Raw genomic sequence first — 19,141 nt, forward strand, 5'->3', positions numbered from 1 at the left:
TGTAACCATCCTCCTGGTGCTGCAGGCAGGACAGAGGACAATAAAGAGGGGGAATTCATAATGCACACTGAATATGAAATGAGAAACTTCACCCCAAATAATTTTTAAAAATCACTATAGGCAAGAGCAGACCACTTTGAGATATTAAAGAATATTTTAGTACCAGTTTGTGAAAAAGACATGGAATCATCAGATTTTATACTCAGAGCAGCTCTGAAAGCTTGCCTAGTTCTCTCCTCCTCCCTCTCCTCTCCTGGCTATTTTGTAGGTGAGAAACGGGGGCAAGATTTTACATCCAGGGAGGGAGCTGAAACCAGAGGTCAAGGCATCACCGATATTCCCACTATGCTTTGCTGTCCATTCTTATTTGTGTAATTTTTAACTTATATCAGCAATGGCTGATCTCTTAATTATGAGTTAGATAGATATATCACCTAGAAATTACGACCTCTGAGCTCTTAGGAGAAAAGGTTAAATAAATTAAGAAAATAAAGACGTACTGATGTACGGTATTCTTAGTGTCCAGTTTTGTAGGTGCTCTCTCATTAGAAACTTAACTAAGAGGATCACGGATTCATCAGCAAATCCAAACTCTTCCACCTGGCACCCACAGTAGACTTTCCCTCCGCTTTTAGCTTGAGATGCCCTAAAATGACCCCTGTGCTCTAATCAGGTCAATTTTCTTCTTCTTTCTCATTTAACTTCTACCTCTGTGATTTTTATCCATAGCATTCCTCTTTATTACAATGCTTTTCAGAGTTTTCTACCAGTTCGCAATTATCCCTCATGTTCAAGATATTTCAGAACTTGCCTTCTCTCCACATTCTGCCCTCCTTTAACCCTACACAACCCAGTTTGCTCCTTCAGGCTCCACCCTCTCCGAGCATAGATTCAATGTGCCCAGTAAAAACACCTCATTTATCTGGAGGCCAATTTACTGAACAATGTCAACTATCCAGAACATAGCCAAGAACCAAGATATATGCAGAATTCTCTAACTTCTAGAACTGAAAAAACACAATAAATGAGGTTCAAGTGACTACTCACAGGTAGTACCAGCTTATCCACTGGGCACAGAGGGCACAGGGGCAAGGGCCCACAAAAATATTCTAATTTCTTCTAAAATCAGAAGAAAAATAAAAGAACTTTCAGGTTGGGGAAAATGTTTTAAACACCAACAGTTGGAAAATAAAAGTTTAACATTTTCTTTATGAAGAAAGGGACCCACGGAATTCACGACATGGCCCTGCTGGCAGGAAGCTCCCCCGGCTCTCATCAGAGCCTAGTTGCTCTCACTTTACAGACAACTCAAGGGTCCTGGAGGTTGCCTTTCTTAGCTCACAGCTGACAAGAAGCAGCAAATTAGACGAGGGGGAATTGTCAGAGGCAGGCAGACTGACACAACTCACTTGAATTCCTCAAGTAAAAGCTGATAGCAAAACCATTAAAAACAAGAAAAAGTACAACAAACTCAAAAAAACAGGGCACACTGGGCCTACTTAATGACTCCCAGGGCCGAGCCCTCTACATTCCAACAGTTCTTGCATAATCGCCACGTGATTATGGTTTGTAATGAAGATCCTTATTCACTGACGTAGTGTTTATAATACTTTGCTTCAGACACCACAGATGTATGTAGCATTTCTTTCCTTTTAAAAAAGGCTAAAGTATAACAGCAATTGATATTTAAAGAGGTTAAGCTTCAGTCATTTCGGAAGAATGAAGCCTTTGATTTCTTACTAATTCCTATTCTTCCCTCCAGTGAAACTGAATATGCCATGTGAAGCCTAAGATAAGTAACTGTACACAAAACGTATCCTTAAATTCCCAAGTATCAGTTAGTATGTAAATAATAAAAATGTGCTAGTTCTGGCGCAGGCATATCCATCACCATCTCTGCCCACTGCTGCAGAGCTGGAATTCCTCGGCACAGCATAACGGTCCTGATCAATCTCCCTTTTACTCATCTTTCAAGACCAGGATCAAGAACTACTATTTGTGAAATATTTGCAGCTTTTCTCGGGTAAAATGGACCATACTTTCCTCCATAGTCCACTGGAACCCACATAAGTTATAAAACTTAACTATTTACATCATCATGTTTACACATCTTTCTCCCTCACTAGATTGTGTCAGGGACACCAGTTGGCCTGCATACAAATAAGAAAAAAAAATACCCCTCCTAGGTGGATGAATTAGAAAAAAGCAGTCATCTAGGTATATGTAGCCACCCTTGTCCCCATCTCCTAAAGCCCCAGCACCTTGTATATGTAAAAAGGCACCCTTTTTCCTCTTCCTCAGGCTAGGGTTGCCAGATAAAGCCCTGAGTGTAAGTATGTCCCAAACAATGCATGGAATATACTTACACTAAAAGATTATCTGGTGTCTTTCTGAGATTCAGATTTAACTTGGCATCCTATATCCTCATCTACTAAATGTGGCAACCCTACTCAGCTGGGCAGTTACAGCCCACGTCAGGGTACACGGCTCCCAGGGCGACTGGAGTGTGGGCTGGATGTTAACCCCCACTTGCCAGTTGACCTTGTGCACAGCTCGTGCCCAAACTGCACAGCTGAATAGGTGGTCCTGGATTATGAGCTCTTTGAGGGCAGGTAGGATGTCTTATTCATCTTTGTTATTTCTATAGTACAGAACAAAAGTTTATGAAATGTACATCCTAATAAAAGCATATATTCCCTAAAGAAATATTTCAAACTTGCATTTCAAAAGAAATAGTTTTGGATAGAAAGAAACTTCTCATCTCCTTTCCATGAAGCTTAGTAGAACTGTCACCATCTATCCTGGTCAACCTTGGTCACATTGGCATTCAACCATCGTTAAGTTCAGCCTGGAAGCACAGCACTGAGCGGAATGCCAGGTGGGTGTCCAAGGACAACCGTGAGAGTCAGGAGACACTGACATACACACCTTTACTCGAAGGACCACAGAGTATCTTACAGACCAGACCTTAAATTAAATCAGGCTTAAAGAAAAAACAAGGCTAACAAAATATATTGCATACAGACAAGCTTAGATACAAAGGTAGATTCATTTAACTGTTGTTAGTCAAGCAGCAACTTAGTTGCAAAGGACTGGAATTTTGACGGTTACACTGCTGAGTTAAAAATAAAAACAACTGTATACACATTAAGTTTTTATTTTTCCTGATTATAAAGTAACAAATGCTTATTGTAGAAAATGTATAAAATTTAAGAAATAATAAAGCAGAAAAACCCACCTACGATCTACCATCTAAGAGCAGTTGTCTTTAAGATGGAGAAATAATAGAACTTCCTTTTTGTTTTTCTCTTCATTCTTTTTAAAAATTCTTTTGTACATTTTAAAATGAACATCAACTAACAGAATAATAAATGCATTAAAATATTGGGAGGACGAGCTCAAACTTTTTTTTCAAAATTTGGAGGCAATCACAAAAAACAATTTTGGCATATTTCCTCCAGTCCTTTTTTCTTCATAACTGAAATCACACTTAGAGAATAACTGAGGATTAAGCGGAAGGTGATCTGATCCTTAGGCAGGCAGTTTCTGACACGGGCCCACTTTCTATAGATGATGGATCACTAGCGGGGTGGCCACCAAGCTTTCATCTCCCTGCTCTGGCTGGTATTTCTCCCTGTCCTCCCTTCCCATTACTACTCCTTACTTGGGGAACTGGCACCCTTCTTCCACCTGCTCCAGGGCTGGCCCCAGCACGGTCTGCAGGAGGAGCCCGATGGCTGGCAGCTAGAGAGAAAGGAAGCTGTCACTCCTGCTGACATTTCTAGGGCTGGCTTCTTCCGCAGCAGCCACCTGGAGCCTAGCTCCTTTGATATGGGTTGGTGACTTTGTTGGTTTTACGTATTTTTCGTGTGAGGAAAGACAGAGTCAGAGTTTTCTTTAAAGTGAATAATAAACTAACCATTGAGTTGTGATTTGCAGTTTACAAAGAACTATCATCAACATTTATCTTATTTAATTCTCACGATCTAAATATTAGTTAAATATTACTACTGTTCCCGTTTTACAATGAGAAAATTGAGGCTCAGAAATTAAGTGACTGAATTCAAGTCTTCTAACTCCTGAGCTCTTATTTACACTGCCAATGCCAGTTCTACATGTAGACTCACCATCTTCAAGATATCCATTCAACAAATATCATCATCTATGTAGCCTAAATAGGTCTGCAAAGAGAGAGAGAGAGGGGAAGAGAAGAAGAGAGGAAGGAAGGAAGGGAGGAAGGGAGGAAGGAAGGAAGAGGAGAAAGGAAGGGAGGGGAGGGGGGAGGGAGGGAGGAAGGAAGGAAAGGAAGAGAGAAAGAGAAAGAAGGGAAGGGAGGGTCTAGGCAGATTGTCTGGAGCTTTGCTTGTGAAAAGCACTCTTGACATTTGCCATTTCCCAATGTGAGAGGTAAGCAGGACTGTCAAGATGAAAACATGGTTACAGACCAAGCTGTGACGTGAAAAGATCAAGGCCTTGTTCCATCTACATTCCAGTAACTATCAGGAATATTGACAGATTGTTCTGGACCCTTTGTAAGGTTCCCCTTATTGGTTCTTCTCACCCAATAGTTGTTATGCTGTATAGTATAAACCCTTATGGATCTTCAAAGATCTGTGTATTTGTTTTGGGGACAGGTAGGTAGAAGAGAAGCTGTGAAATGCTATTCTGTTCCACCTTGGATTAGAAAGAGGTGAACTTTAGTCACAAGCAACAGGTAGCTACAGGGAAAAAGGGGGGCCAGTCCCTGGAGGCTAAGGACAAGTGTAATGGGTAGTGTACTTGGGATCCCACAATGGCCAGAAGCCCTGGCTCTCTCTCTACTCACGCTGTTGAACTCTGAAATACCTTCATTCTCCCTTTTATAATAGGGATCTCCAATCCCCAGACCAGAGTATTTGCCTTAGGACTCAGGAAGCTTCTAAATTTCAGTGAATGGGCGGTGGGGAAGCAGGGTGCCTTTACTTCTTTTTCCAGTATTGCAAATGAGAGAAGTTGAACCTGGGCATTCCAACTTGAAACTCTGAACTCACTTTCCATGGAAATTTGCTATATACAGTTACATTCTTTAGTTTTCCTATCTTACATGCTAAAGAGGTTCTGTGGACTATCTAAAGGCACCTCTTTTCTTAAAACAACAACAGCTGGGAAATATGTTTCTAGTTCTATACAACAGCCTAAATAAAATACTAAACCGCTAAGAACTCTGAAACATTAAGAAAACGAGAAGAGACAGAATCTTAGATGTCAGCCCCTAGGCTCCAAGCAATGGGAACATTCAAATCACGCAAGAGAAACATTCATCCGTTTTTAAGGATAGGACTTTATAAACTGATTCTTTACAAATGACATTCTCTGTGGACAACAGCATACTCCTACTTCTCAGTAACTCTACGCTTTTCACAATAAGGCATTAATACCTTACATCTGTGCAGCCCGCAGGTTTACACAGAACTTACGTTATGTGAGTTGGCCGTCACTGTGGTAGGTAAGGAGGAATTATCATTTTACAGATGAAGAAATAGACACAAAGGTATTAAGGGACTAGTTCAAGACTAAAATGCCAGATGGCTGTGCTAAGACTCAAACTCAGGTTTTCTGACTCCAAGTCCAATATACAATGAGTAAGCTGTGCAGAGAGGATACTCATGACTAGATTCATGGCCCCAAGGAACATTATGATGGTATAAATCGACACCTTTCTAATGCTGATGTCAAGTCACAGGAATATATTTAAGGCAGTGAGAGAATATTTTGTCTCAGCACCATTAGCATTTTTCTATGATTAAAATTTAGATATTTAATTTTGAGTTACCTGAAAATGGTGTCTTATCTCTTATAATTTTTTGCATTAATTAATACGTATTTTATATGTGCCCTAATGAAAAACAAAAAACCCTATTTTGAAAACATGGTTTTATTTATTTATTTTTAAATTATTTATTTATTTATTATTTTTTTTTTTGGCGGTACGCAGGCCTCTCATTGTTGTGGCCTCTCCCGCTGCGGAGCACAGGCTCCGGACGCGCAGGCTCAGTGGCCATGGCTCACAGGCCCAGCCGCTCCGCGGCATGTGGGATGTTCCCGGACCGGGGCACAAACCCGTGTCCCCTGCATCGGCAGACGGACTCTCAACCACTGTGCCACCAGGGAAGCCCTAGAAAACATGGTTTTATTTAGCAGATATCTGCAGCAATGTTTTTTTTTTTTTTTTTTTTTTGCTGTACGCGGGCCTCTCACTGCTGTGGCCTCTCCCGTTGCGGAGCACAGGCTCCGGACACACAGGCTCCGCGGCCATGGCTCGCGGGCCCAGCCGCTCCGCGGCATGTGGGATCTTCCGGGATCGGGGCACGAACCCGTGTCCCCTGCATCGGCAGGCGGACTCTCAACCACTGCGCCACCAGGGAAGCCCTGCAGCAATGTTTTATGAAAGGACTCACCAAATTTCTTTCACTGTTTTTTTTTTTTTAACATCTTTATTGGAGTATAATTGCTTTACAATGGTGTGTTAGTTTCTGCTTTATAACAAAGTGAATCAGTTATACGTATACATATGTTCCCATATCTCTTCCCTCTTGTGTCTCCCTCCCTCCCACCCTCCCTATCCCACCCCTCTACGTGGTCACAAACCACCGAGCTGATCTCCCTGTGCTATGCGGCTGCTTCCCACTAGCTATCTATTTTACATTTGGTAGTATATATATGTCCATGTCACTCTCTCACTTTGTCACAGCTTACCCTTCCCCTCCCCATATCCTCAAGTCCATTCTCTAGTAGGTCTGCGTCTTTATTCCCGTCTTACCCCTAAGTGTCCGTCAACAGATGAACGGATAAAGAAGATGTGGCACATATATACAATGGAATATTACTCAGCCATAAAAAGAAACGAAATTGAGTTATTTGTAGTGAGGTGGATGGACCTAGAGTCTGTCATACAGAGTGAAGTAAGTCAGAAAGAGAAAAACAAATACCATATGCTAACACATATATATGGAATCTAAGAAAAAAAAAAGGTCTTTCACTGTTTTTTGATGAACTTGAAATTGTTCTCTCTCTCTCTCTCTCTCTCTCTCTCTCTCTCTCTCTATATATATATATATATATATATATATATTCAATTTACATAGAACTTTCTGAGATAACCTAGTAAGTAAAGTACACTTTTAGAGAAATTTTTAAACTATAGTGGCCATCTAACGTCACTGACTTAATAAATGAGAAAACTGGGCTACTAAACAGTCAATCATCACACAGATTTTTTATAAAGAAGTCCAATGCAGAAGTCACCACATCAGTGATTACAATTAATGTGTCTGGCAAAATTACTAAACCTCTCTCTTAAAGTGGTTATATATCTTCTTGAGTCATATTGTAGTCATTAGCCAGAGTTAATTTTGAACAGATAGACAGAGAGATATTCATGTTTAGGCCTGTTTGATTTGGAGTCTCTTCCATTATTTGCTTATTTTGCTAAAGCAACCCGAAGACTGAAGAGTTGCTTAATATCACCAAGACCCCTAATAACATATCCGAAGTAAGATTGCACTGAGATGTCATATAAGGATTACAGAAAAAGCAATCTTGTAGAGAGACTGGTGATCTTAAATTAAATCCATGGAGAAACAAATATGTCTGCCTGAGTTCCCATCAGGAGTTTACTAACAGTCTTATTGTTAGTTATACCCTTCCCAGCTCTAAGCCCTACTTCTTTCTTATCAGGTAATATTCCTAAGTGCCAGAGCAGTAAGGAAGTAATTTTTTTCAACAACTTTATTTTTCAGCTAAAATTCTAACAACTGTCAGGTCCAAGTTCTACTTCAGTAATATTGCTATTAATTTGGAGTGATCTTCTTTTGTAAAAGTTTACAGTTTCCAAAGAGTTTTCCAGCTGGCATGCTGCAAATGAATTATAAGTGTTCTAAGATATCAATTCTTGTCAGCCCTTGGGAAGGCTGGGTGGCACTTGGCGTGGCTGCATCTCTGGCCAGCTGTGAATGGCCTCATCCACTTACCCAAGTACATCATCAGATGTTATCATTTTCTACATGCCATGATATGAAAAAGGCTGGGAAGCACTGAAATGAAGAAGGAGTGGTTCTCCATTCGTTACAAGGTTATTCTGGTACATATGGATGAGGTCTTCCAAACGGATTTGCAAAAGTGTCAGGTAAACATTAAAGCAGTCAGGTTAATGGGCTTAGCTACTCTCACACTTGTTGAGGAAACTGGAAGTCATGTCATCTTACAGCTGAGGAGTTCCTTTTCAGGCACTTTGTCTCCCAAAAAGAGGAAAAAAGAGGGTGCCAGAAGAGACCTATGAGGAAACTCATAAAGCCGCTGGTGCTGCAGCTTGCAGGAAGATTTACCTGGCCTTACTGCGTTTCTACCGCCTCTTCCTCGACACGAAGACTAAGGCTTTCATCCTCCTGATCCTGAAAGGCACATTCCCTTCGACTTCCATAAATCTGCAAAGCTTGAAAAGAGCCCCAGTGTCATCAAGCAAAAGAGACGGCTTTAGGAATCTCACTGGAAGGAGGGGTGTCTTCAAGCCTCTCACTGCTAAGCCGGACATTTCCTAACACTGGACAAATTGTACGTCCAGCTCAGGGAGGGTGAACTGCAGTGGTCTTTTACCCTCCAAGCCAATTGTTAGCTTTTCACAAGAATCAGCAGGGAAGCACATGTGAAACCTCTGTGGTGATGGTGAGCACCCCCATGCCTTGTGTGACTCTGCATGTAGATGAAGCAGGCTGGGAGCTTTCTTAGCTACTGCTGCTGAGTTCTCAGAGCAGCCCTTTTCTGCGGCGTGGCTCCCTGCTGGGACAGCCCTTTTCAATTTTTCTATCCCCCCTCGATCTCTTCTCCTGCAGAACACAGGGAAACTTGATTGAAATAAAGACTTAGGGAACATGTTTTATTTTCTCCTGTTCAATCCATTTTAGAAAAGCTTTTAATTGGTTTTAAAAAGATGCTAAACAAAATGTGATGATGTTTTTCAGTCTTCATGAACTACAGATACCACTTTTTATACTTTCAAAGGGCTAATAAATCAATCATGAAATTAACTCTCCAGCTAAATTTAAAGCAAATCCACTGAATACTGGGTTCATTAAAAATCTATGCATTTACTTGGAAAAATTTAAAATTCAAAGAAAATTATCCTAGTAACTGAAATCTGACTTGAATTTTTAGTCCTACGCTGAAAATCCAAGACCAAAGCAATCACAAAGGGAAAAAAGGAAGGCTTGTGAGCCAGTTTTAATAAGCCAATTTACAATGAGGGAGGGGAGATGGGGGAGGGGGAGAAGTAGAAAAAAAGAATATCTTGATACATAACAACATAGTACCCCTGAAGGGATTCTTTTATTTGAGCATGTGCACACATGCACATACAATTTTTCTATGTGAAAGCTGAATTACAACAAATGCAAAATTAAGGATTCTGTGACTGATATGATTACTGTATTGTATGCATGTACAGTTCCTCTTTTGAAAGAAAAATGCCTACAACTTTTCTGTTTTCTTGACAGTGATAAACTAATAGCTTTCCACCAGTCCATGCATCTCTACAACATTCAGATTCATATACATTTAATATTTAATTGAAAACATCTGAAAAACCTACCTGATAATGGTTTGGTAAAGTGAATGCTTCTACTTTAGAATGACAAATAGTCTTGACACTGGATCAGCCTGAAAAATTTTCCCTTATTGTCCTGAGAGAATACAAACTAATTTAAAAAAGCAAGGTGGTACAGAGAGAGCATATTTTTATTTTGTTAAATATATGCCAACTAGAAATATTTTATTTTATTTTATTTTATTTTTTTTGCAGTATGCGGGCCTCTCACTGTTGTGGCCTCCCCCGTTGCGGAGCACAGGCTCCGGACGCGCAGGCTCCGGACGCGCAGGCTCAGCGGCCATGGCTCACGGGCCCAGCTGCTCCGCGGCATATGGGATCCTCCCAGACCGGGGCACGAACCCGTATCCCCTGCATCGGCAGGCGGACTCTCAACCACTTGCGCCACCAGGGAGGCCCCCAACTAGAAATATTTTAAACGTTACTTTCTTCTGCCACTGATTCACTTATACAGCAGGTCATCTAGCAGTCCAGGTCAGAGTCACCAAATTCTGATTAAGGACAGGCTGGTATTCTCTTAAAAGAGAATCCCCACCATTTCCAATCACTAAGGCAACCAGATCTATCTTCTACTTCTTAATTGCTCCTATATCCTTCCGTTCCAATCCTTAGAGAAATTCATTCCACAGCCCTTTTTTAAGGATTCAACTCCTGTTTCTAAGATTTCTTCCAAGCTGGGCCATGTATGTTGTATGCTCACTCCTTACCCCTAGCTCTGCATGGAATTCTCCTTTCGTCATTTAAGCTTCTGACACTATCTATCTATGTATCTATCTATTGTAACCATTTTATTAAGATGTAACTCATATAACACACGGTTCACTGACTTAAAGTGTACAATTCAATGGTTTTCAGTAGATAGCACGGATATGTGCAACCATCACTGGAATCAATTTTAGAACGTATTCATCATCCCCCAAAGAAACCCTGTACCCATTATCAGTCACCTCTCATTCTCCCTATCCATCCCTCCAGTCCTAGGCAACCACCGATCTGTTTTCTGTCTCTATAGATTTGCCAGTTCTGGACATTTCATATAAATGGAATCATACAATATGTAGTTGTTTGTGACTGGCTTCTTTTGTTTAGCATGTTTTCAAGGTTCATCCATGTTATAGCATGTTTTAGTACTTCATTTCTTTTAAATGCCAAATAATACACCATTGTATGTATATACCATAGTTTATTTTACTTGATGAACATTTGGGTTGTTTCCACTTTTTGGCTATTATGAATAATGTTGCTATGAGTATTCATGTACAAGCTTTTGTGTGGATATATACTTTCATTTCTTTGGGGTATATACCTGGAAATAGAATTGCTGGGTCATATGGTAACACTATCTTTAACTTTTTGAGTGCTAGACTGTTTTTCAAAGGCTGCACAATTTACCTATTCCCACCAGCAGTGTATAAGGATTCTAATTTCTCCATATGCATGTCAATACTTGTTATTATCTGACTTTTTGATTATGGTAATCCTAGTTGATATAAAGTGATATCTCACTGTGGCTTTGATTTGCATTTCCCTGATGGCTAATGATGCTGAGTATCTTTTTGTGTGCTTACTGGCCATTTGAACTTTGCTTATTTTTGAATGTTTTCACTTTAGTCATATCTTGCCAAATATAAACTAGAGCAATACTAAATACTCAATCCCACCAAAATGAGGGGACACTCAAAAAATATTTAAAAGTTTATATATATGTGTGTGTGTATATATATATATATTTGAATAAGTTATTCATGAAGCCTATCTGTATAAACCTCAGTGCGAGATGCTGTAAGATTTAAAAGCATGAGATAATGTTCCTTTCCTCAAGGGTGTTAACAATTATTTTTATAAAACAAAAAGTTATTCCTAAGTCTTTATTCAAGATTTTGCAAGTCATTTGTCAATATGTTCTATTTATTTCTATTAGTATCTATTTTGGATTACAAATAATTCTCAGGGGATGTCTCTGTTTAAATCCATGTGTATAGTATTTAACAATGTAAAGGGATAGCAGTTTAAAAAGTACCATTGAAAAATTATTCTTTCTTCTCTCAAATGGCTTGTAGCATAAATTATTTTTAGCTAAAAACCTGAATATTATAAGAAGTAAATTTTAATACCTGGGAAAAGTCTCCTAATCTTATAATTTTTTAAATGCTGATTTCATAAAAAGGATTTTTTGTGTGTGTGATATATATAGTTTTAAAATTTATTTGTTGGGGTTATTTTTATTCTAGAAACTTTAGATATATCTATATACATTAAAATTTTTTTTAACATCTTTATTGGAATATAATTGCTTTACAATGGTGTGTTACTTTCTGCTTTATAACTATATACATATTTTTTGAAGGAATCAGAAAAGAAAGAAATTCTCACTTCTCTAATTTCAGCTTCAATATAAGCTAAAACTCCAACTCCTGGGAATAACAGTTTACAGAAAAATGATTTAAAAAAATCCTTTCACTGTGCAAATATGTAGTAAATTTTCAAGGTTGTTGTATGTTTCTTTTCACTAGTTTAGGGAAAAAAAACCCCTAGAAAGTCAAGACAAGTCCTTTACCTTTAAGTCTAACACATACACACATATAATTTTAACTGTTAAATTAAATATTAGATTCACCAGCTTAACACTAAATATTTTCCATACAGCTTAGTTTATATCTCTAACTTCAAATATGAGATTCCCATACAGACATTAAGATGTTTTTTAAGTTAGTGCTTCACCCCTTTGTATCTGCCTTTGATTGGCATTTCTTCAAGGTTACAACATGCAGAATCAACCAAGAGAATTCATGTCTTATGTGATTGCCAAACATGCTCTGGCAGCCTCTACATAATTAACATATTTAACCAACCCTCATAGGTTAGTTTAAATGTGTTAACCTATCAAAATCACCAGTCTCCAACAGCAACATGAGTAAAAACTACAACCACATGAACCAAGGTTCTGGCTATAAACTCACTCTTCAAAAGTGCCACATGACACAAGAAAAATAACTCAAGCTCATCTGTAAAAACTAAAAACAAAACAAAACTCCCTACAGGATGTAAATTACCCCAAATACAAATTTTTAGGAGAACTTATGAAATGAAAAACAAAACAAATGGGAACATGTGTTTAATCCCTTCTACATTAATATCATGTATTAATATCTCTCATGGGAAATGGAGGGACGTAGGGATGTGTAATATGGTGGTGAACTTATAAAGCAACACAATACTAACTGAAACTGGGATTTTGAGATCTTCAGAAAAAGAACAGAAAATTTCTCTGATTAAGAAAAGTGATTAAGAAAATCATTTACCTTAAGGCAGAAGGCCAGACCAGACAACCTTTCAAAATCTCTTCAACAAGAAAATTTTATATGTTTATGATAATCTGCTTATTTAGAGAGTGCACTGTCGTATAATTTACTGGAGAAACTCTGTGAAAATGTTCCTTATATTATTTTTACCTGAGGAGGCGCCTTTTTCAGTAACACAAGAAGAGCCTGTAATACCAGATTAGAAAATCGAGGGCCAATAGGGACATAATCTGGAAGAGAAACATTGCTATGTTTAGGGATTTGATATACATATGCACATATTCCAAACATTCTGATTTTTCTGCATAAAGAGTAAACACAATCCTGGGGGGTGGTGGTGGTGTGATGAACTGGGAGATTGGGATTGACATATATACACCAATATGTATAAAATTGATAATCAATAAGAACCTGCTGTATAAAAATAAGATAAAATAAAATTAAAAAAAAAGAGTAGGGCCTCCCTGGTGGCGCAGTGGTTGGGAGTCCGCCTGCCGATGCAGGGGATACGGGTTCGTGCCCCGGTCTGGGAGGATCCCATATGCCGCGGAGCGGCTGGGCCCGTGAGCCATGGCTGCTGGGCCTGCGCATCCGGAGCCTGTGCTCCGCAACGGGAGAGGCCACAACAGTGAGAGGCCCACATACCGCAAAAAGAAAAAAAAAAAAAAAAAAAGAGTAAACACAGTCCTAAATAACAGTCATGCAACTAACGATAACAAGACAAAATATCTACAATAACTTAAATGCTTAAAATAGTACATAAGAACCCTTATCTGCAAATTTTTTTAAAAGCGTCTAAATATCCATTTTGAGTTCATGTAGACATCTCTGTCTGATATTCAGAGACAGTTTTTTTTTTTAAAGAGGTAAAAAAAATCCCCAGGAGTATTTACTAAACATTTCCAAGAAGTTACTGCACACCATGGTAATACAGTGAGTACACAGGCAACAAAACATGATACTAGAAAATGGGTAGAGGGGAAATGGCAAGTAATAATAATGTAAGTAAGGTACTTCAATACAACTGAAATGATGGTAAAGCCACTAAGATTGGTCCACAGATGGTGAAGAACAGTGAACTTCTCAAATAACTTTCTACCTGTTAAAACTTCTACCCATCCTTCAAGATTCGACACAAATGCCACCCCCTTTGCTTTCTCTGCATGTTGCACATGCACCCTTGCCCTGTGCTTAGAGCTGCCTTCAGGCATCAGCCCTCTGAAGTCAAAAGTGATCCTCCCCTTTCTGAATATCCAGAACACATGGCACATTCTACTTTGTATTAATTTTTGCCAATGTATGTCATAATGACAGCATCTTACTACTTATTTTTCTGAAACCCTAATAATTCTAGCACAGTGGTAAGGGCTCAGCAAATGCTTACTGAATAAATGAACAAATAAGTACGGATAATAACTATTCATACAAGTGAAAATATACTCAGAGGGCACACATTCCTGACATAGTACTGTTGCTATGACCACACATCTCAATTGTGTTTAGATAAAGGACTTTACACAGAGCTATGAGTATGTGCCTAAAAGCTTTTAAAGAAATAATCCCAGAAACTGAGCTGAAGTGTATCAAAAATAGCAGACCCAAAACCCAGGTCACTAGATAAAACTATTGATTTAAGAAGACCTCATAGATATACCTGCTTTGCTTTGGAATAAACATTGCCTTAGGAAACAGGAAAATAAAGAAGTAATAGAGGACATAACGCAAGTCTGAAAATCATGGGAAAAATGTAGGAAGAACAGTTAACGTGAAATCATTACTACACCATTATGGACCCCTTAATGAAGAAGGGGTTAGTTAACCAGGTGTTGGCAGTAGTTTCAGATATTTATTAAGTTACCAGGTAGGTTCTATTTCAATCAAGTTTATTATAGCATCCTGAGCCATTGTTACAATGAATTTATTCCAGATTTATCTATTTTTTGCAATGAAATAAAATGTAAGAGTAATAACACTGTTTTGGCACTTATTTGTAGAATACATCTTATGAGCTGAGTACAGGGACTGTTGTACTCATCTTTGTATTCTGCAGGAGTGCACTTAAACATAGGAGATGTTTAATAGGTATTTTTTTTTTTTTTTTTTTTTGCTGTACGCGGGCCTCTCACTGTTGTGGCCTCTCCCGTTGTGGAGCACAGGCCCTGGATGCACAGGCTCAGCGGCCATGGCTCACGGGCCCAGCCGCTCTGCGGCATGTGGGATCTTCCCAGACCGGGGCACGAACCTGTGTCCCCTGCATCGGCAGGCGGACTCTCAACCACTGCGCCACCAGGGAAGCCCATAATAGGTATTTTTAAAAATTACTATAGAGCACTTTTAACTTTCAGAATGTTTCTAACTTTCACAATATTATCTCATTTTTGTCTTGACGATTACTCTGTGGGATAAGGAAGGAAGAGAATACAGTCTCTTTTTCATGTGAGCAGAAACTGATGTACAAAGAGCTTACAGCTTCTGCCCCAAGTGTTACAGCTAACCTGTAGATTTCACTCCAACCCTAAACCCTTCTTTCCTTAGTTCTGTCAAAGTTCACAAATGGAATCCCTGAGCTACAGGCAGCTCAGAAATAGTATTACAGCAAATGTATCCACCAACGAAAATTACTCATCATTTATTATGGGCAGGGAACTCTGTGAAAGATACAAAATAGTATGAGACATGGGCCCTTATAGGAAAGCAGTTTATAATGTAGTTATGGTCATAAGGCATATGTAACATGAATTCCACTGTTGACTTCAGATATAAGAGATAGTGTTATACTTCTTTATTAGACAAAGAAAGGTATTTCTATTGCCCTATGGATTATAAACACCTGTATTTTTCTCTTGTAATTTGTGAGACATTAGCTGTAATGTGGCAAGGATAGTACGATGGCAAAAGTTATGACTCACCAAGCAGTCTCTCAATGTCATCCACAACCACACAACTGAGCTGGGATTTATATGCATCATCAAAGATCTAGAAGAAAGCAAAACCATTTATTATCTCACTGCCTTCCTTAATTATGTCAATTTCCAAGGAGATAAAATTTAGCTAATTCTTGACCAATGCTCAAACAAAACACAGTAAAACACCCAATATTTCTGACTACACAAAACTAGAATTTAATAGAACTTCAGAACTTGAAGAGTTCTTACAATTTTTAAAAATTTATTTATTTATTTTTGGCTGTGTTGGGTCTTCGTTGCTGTGTGTGGGCTTTCTCTAGTTGTGGTGAGCAGGGGCTACTCTTCGTTGAGGTGCGTGGGCTTCTCATTGCGATGACTTTTGTTGCTGTGGAGCACGGGCTCTAGGCACGCAGGCTACAGTAGTTGTGGCTCGGGGGCTCTAGAGTGCAGTCTCAGTAGTTGTGGCGCATGGGCTTAGTTGCTCCGCGGCATGTAGGATCTTCCTGGATCAGGGATAGAAACTGTGTCCCCTGCATTGGCCGGCGGATTCTTAACCACTGCCCCACCAGGGAAGCCCGAGGGTTCTTACAATTTAAAAGTGAGGAAACTGAGGCCCAAAGCAGTTAAATGACTTGCCCAAGATGTCACAGCTGAATCATGGCTGAGCAAGGGCAGGGTAATGCTGCTTTCAGCTCTAAGAGCTGGATGTGTCACACTGGGGTGTGCTGAGGAACAGCTGGAATTAATCAACTGACAAATCCATCAAGTTTATCATAATGGTCTCTCCTATCTATGTCAGAAGCAGGACTTCAGTGTTATGACTCAAGAGCTAGATGGAGCCACAGGGATGTGCAGGGTAGAACTGAATATCATTTTATTATCTGTAAGAATTGTGGCCTGTCAAACAGGAATAACACAGAAAGCAGAGAATTCTGTCAACTCAAATCAGACCACAGCAACCAAAGTGTTTACAAAAGAATTAAAGCTGGTATAAAGGATCAGATAGATGCATCGTTAGAACTAGACAAAAGATAATAGAACATTATCTTAAGATAACCAAAGAAATGCAAATTAAGCAAACAGCGAAGGAAGCTGTTATATGCTGGCAAGGATGTAGCAATTTCAAGCCAGACAGAAGAATTAATTTATGTATAAATTGAATGTAGGTGCTCAAGGCCTTGAGACTAGCCTTTTTGTAAATGTGCATTCCTATTCCAGTGACCATAACTGGGGCTCAGTGAATCCCACTGGTGTCATCTGTAAGAATTAATTCCTGTATCCCAGCCCAATCTGATTGATAAGTAACCTCAGTGCACCAAGATGGTAACCACACCTCTCCCAAGTTTGTTTGTAGTAGCACAATATTCCTTACTGGGTATCTTTTAACTATAGAAGATTAAGAATTAGGTATAGAAATAAAGTAAATTAAACCTCAAATATTAATCTTTTTCATACTAAGTTTAAAGACAATCTGTGAATAGTTGGTCTTTAAACTATTTGTAACAATTAACTTACCACGTTAGATTAATAGATTAGCCTTGCTAGTTCAATTTAAAATATGCAGTTGAATAATTAATTTTGATAAACTTTTATGCTGGAAGGTAAAATATAACTTTAATAGCCCTCCAAGTGGTAATGGTAATCTGAGATTCACCATAATTATATTATTAGTTTTAATTTATTACTAAGTAAATGTACTTATAGATTTACTTTGAAATTTAGAATGTTTCGTTTGTTAAACAATTGAAGTACATCATAGAGAAAATAAAATATTTTAAATGTGTAAATATTGTTTAAAATGTTTAAAATTTAAGTTATAAAAGTCTCTTTTTGAACTACCTTTTACTAGACTTACAAATAGAATAAAAGTGAACTTAATTTATTTTTATTTATTTATGTATTTATTTATTTTAATTATTTGTTTTTATTTCTGGCTGTATTGGGTCTGCGTCGCTGTGCGCGGGCTTTCTCTAGTTGCAGCGAGTGGGGGGCTACTCTTCATTGCATTGTGCGGGTTTCTCATTGTCATGGCTTCTCGTTGCAGAGCATGGGCTCTAGGCTCGTGGGCTTCAGTAGTTGTGGCGCGCAGGCTCTAGAGCGCAGGTTCAGTAGTTGTGGCACATGGGCTTAGTTACTCCCCGTCATGTGGAATCTTCCTGGGCCAGGGATCGAACCCGTGTCCCCTGCACTGACAGGCGGATTCTTAACCACTGTGCCACCAGGGAAGCCCCAGGGGTGGACCTTTTTAAAGTTTAAGTTTTCTTTTGTGTTGAAAAACTAGATTTTAAATTATATAATTTTAATATGTTGAATTTTAATTTTTTAGACCTCAAATTAGCTACACATGGTCTTTTCTATGCTCAAAAGTCACCCTCAGAGATGCAAAAACAACAAAAACAGAAGCAAAATAATAACTCATGTTGACAATCTAGATGGTAAGTTCCTCCCCAACATACTGTGTATATATATATATATATTTTTTTGTATACTCTTTAAGGTAGGAATTGTCTTCCTCAGTATTATGTTTTCAGGGTGTGATGTCTCATTGGTGCCTAATAAATGTTCGCTGTATGCATGCGTGAAAGAATGCCTCTGTTGCTTTCCTTTGCACCATCCCCCATACCCCTCAGTCACCCTCCCACATTGTATCAAAATCTCACCTACCCTTTCATCCTTAGCTACCTGTCTCCTCACTGGACTGTGAGGTCAAAAAGAACTTTATTCATGTTATCCTCAGTACCCAGCATAGAAGAGTATTTAGTAATAATATTTGCTCAATGGATTCAATGGTTGAAACAACACAAGTTCTAATTCCATCTTGCCATAAGTCACTTGTTTCTCTTCTCCTTTGGTATAGCATTTTGTATATTGTGTATATATTAATGGATTCATTGTATTCTTCCCTATATTACACTAGATTTTAAGCCCTCTGAAGGCAAGTACTATTGTATTTATCTCTGTATCCACATCACGTCATATAATGCCTTCTCAGAAAGTAATCGATAAATATTTACTGAAGGAATACATTTAAATTTATGCATTAAATTCAAGTAGAGGGCTTCCCTGGTGGCGCAGTGGTTGAGAGTCCGCCTGCCGATGCAGGGGATACGGGTTCGTGCCCCAGTCTGGGAAGATCCCACATGCCGCGGAGAGGCTGGGCCCGTGAGCCATGGCCGCTGGGCCTGTGCGTCCGGAGCCTGTGCTCCGCAATGGGGGAGGCCACAACAGTGAGAGGCCCGCGTACAGCAAAAAAAAAAAAAAAAAAAAAAAAAAATTCAAGTAGAAATACCAAGTAA

The 19,141-nt window shown here is 38.9% G+C and overlaps 1 protein-coding gene across 2 annotated transcripts in view; it reads right to left on the reverse strand.

Moving 5' to 3' along the window:
* Window positions 1–19,141, reverse strand: part of NSF (N-ethylmaleimide sensitive factor, vesicle fusing ATPase) — a 162,996-nt gene that overhangs the window by 14,797 nt on the left and 129,058 nt on the right. For both annotated transcript variants that reach the window (XM_060081415.1, XM_060081416.1), the window contains exons 16-17: window positions 15,849–15,915; window positions 13,090–13,169 (exon numbers count right to left, since the gene is read on the reverse strand). In XM_060081415.1, the coding sequence (XP_059937398.1) occupies window positions 13,090–13,169; window positions 15,849–15,915 (147 nt within the window). The remainder of the gene's footprint in view (window positions 1–13,089; window positions 13,170–15,848; window positions 15,916–19,141) is intronic.

The sequence above is a fragment of the Mesoplodon densirostris genome, chromosome 18 (assembly GCF_025265405.1).
Source record: "Mesoplodon densirostris isolate mMesDen1 chromosome 18, mMesDen1 primary haplotype, whole genome shotgun sequence".
NCBI classification, from domain to species: Eukaryota; Metazoa; Chordata; class Mammalia; order Artiodactyla; family Ziphiidae; genus Mesoplodon; species Mesoplodon densirostris.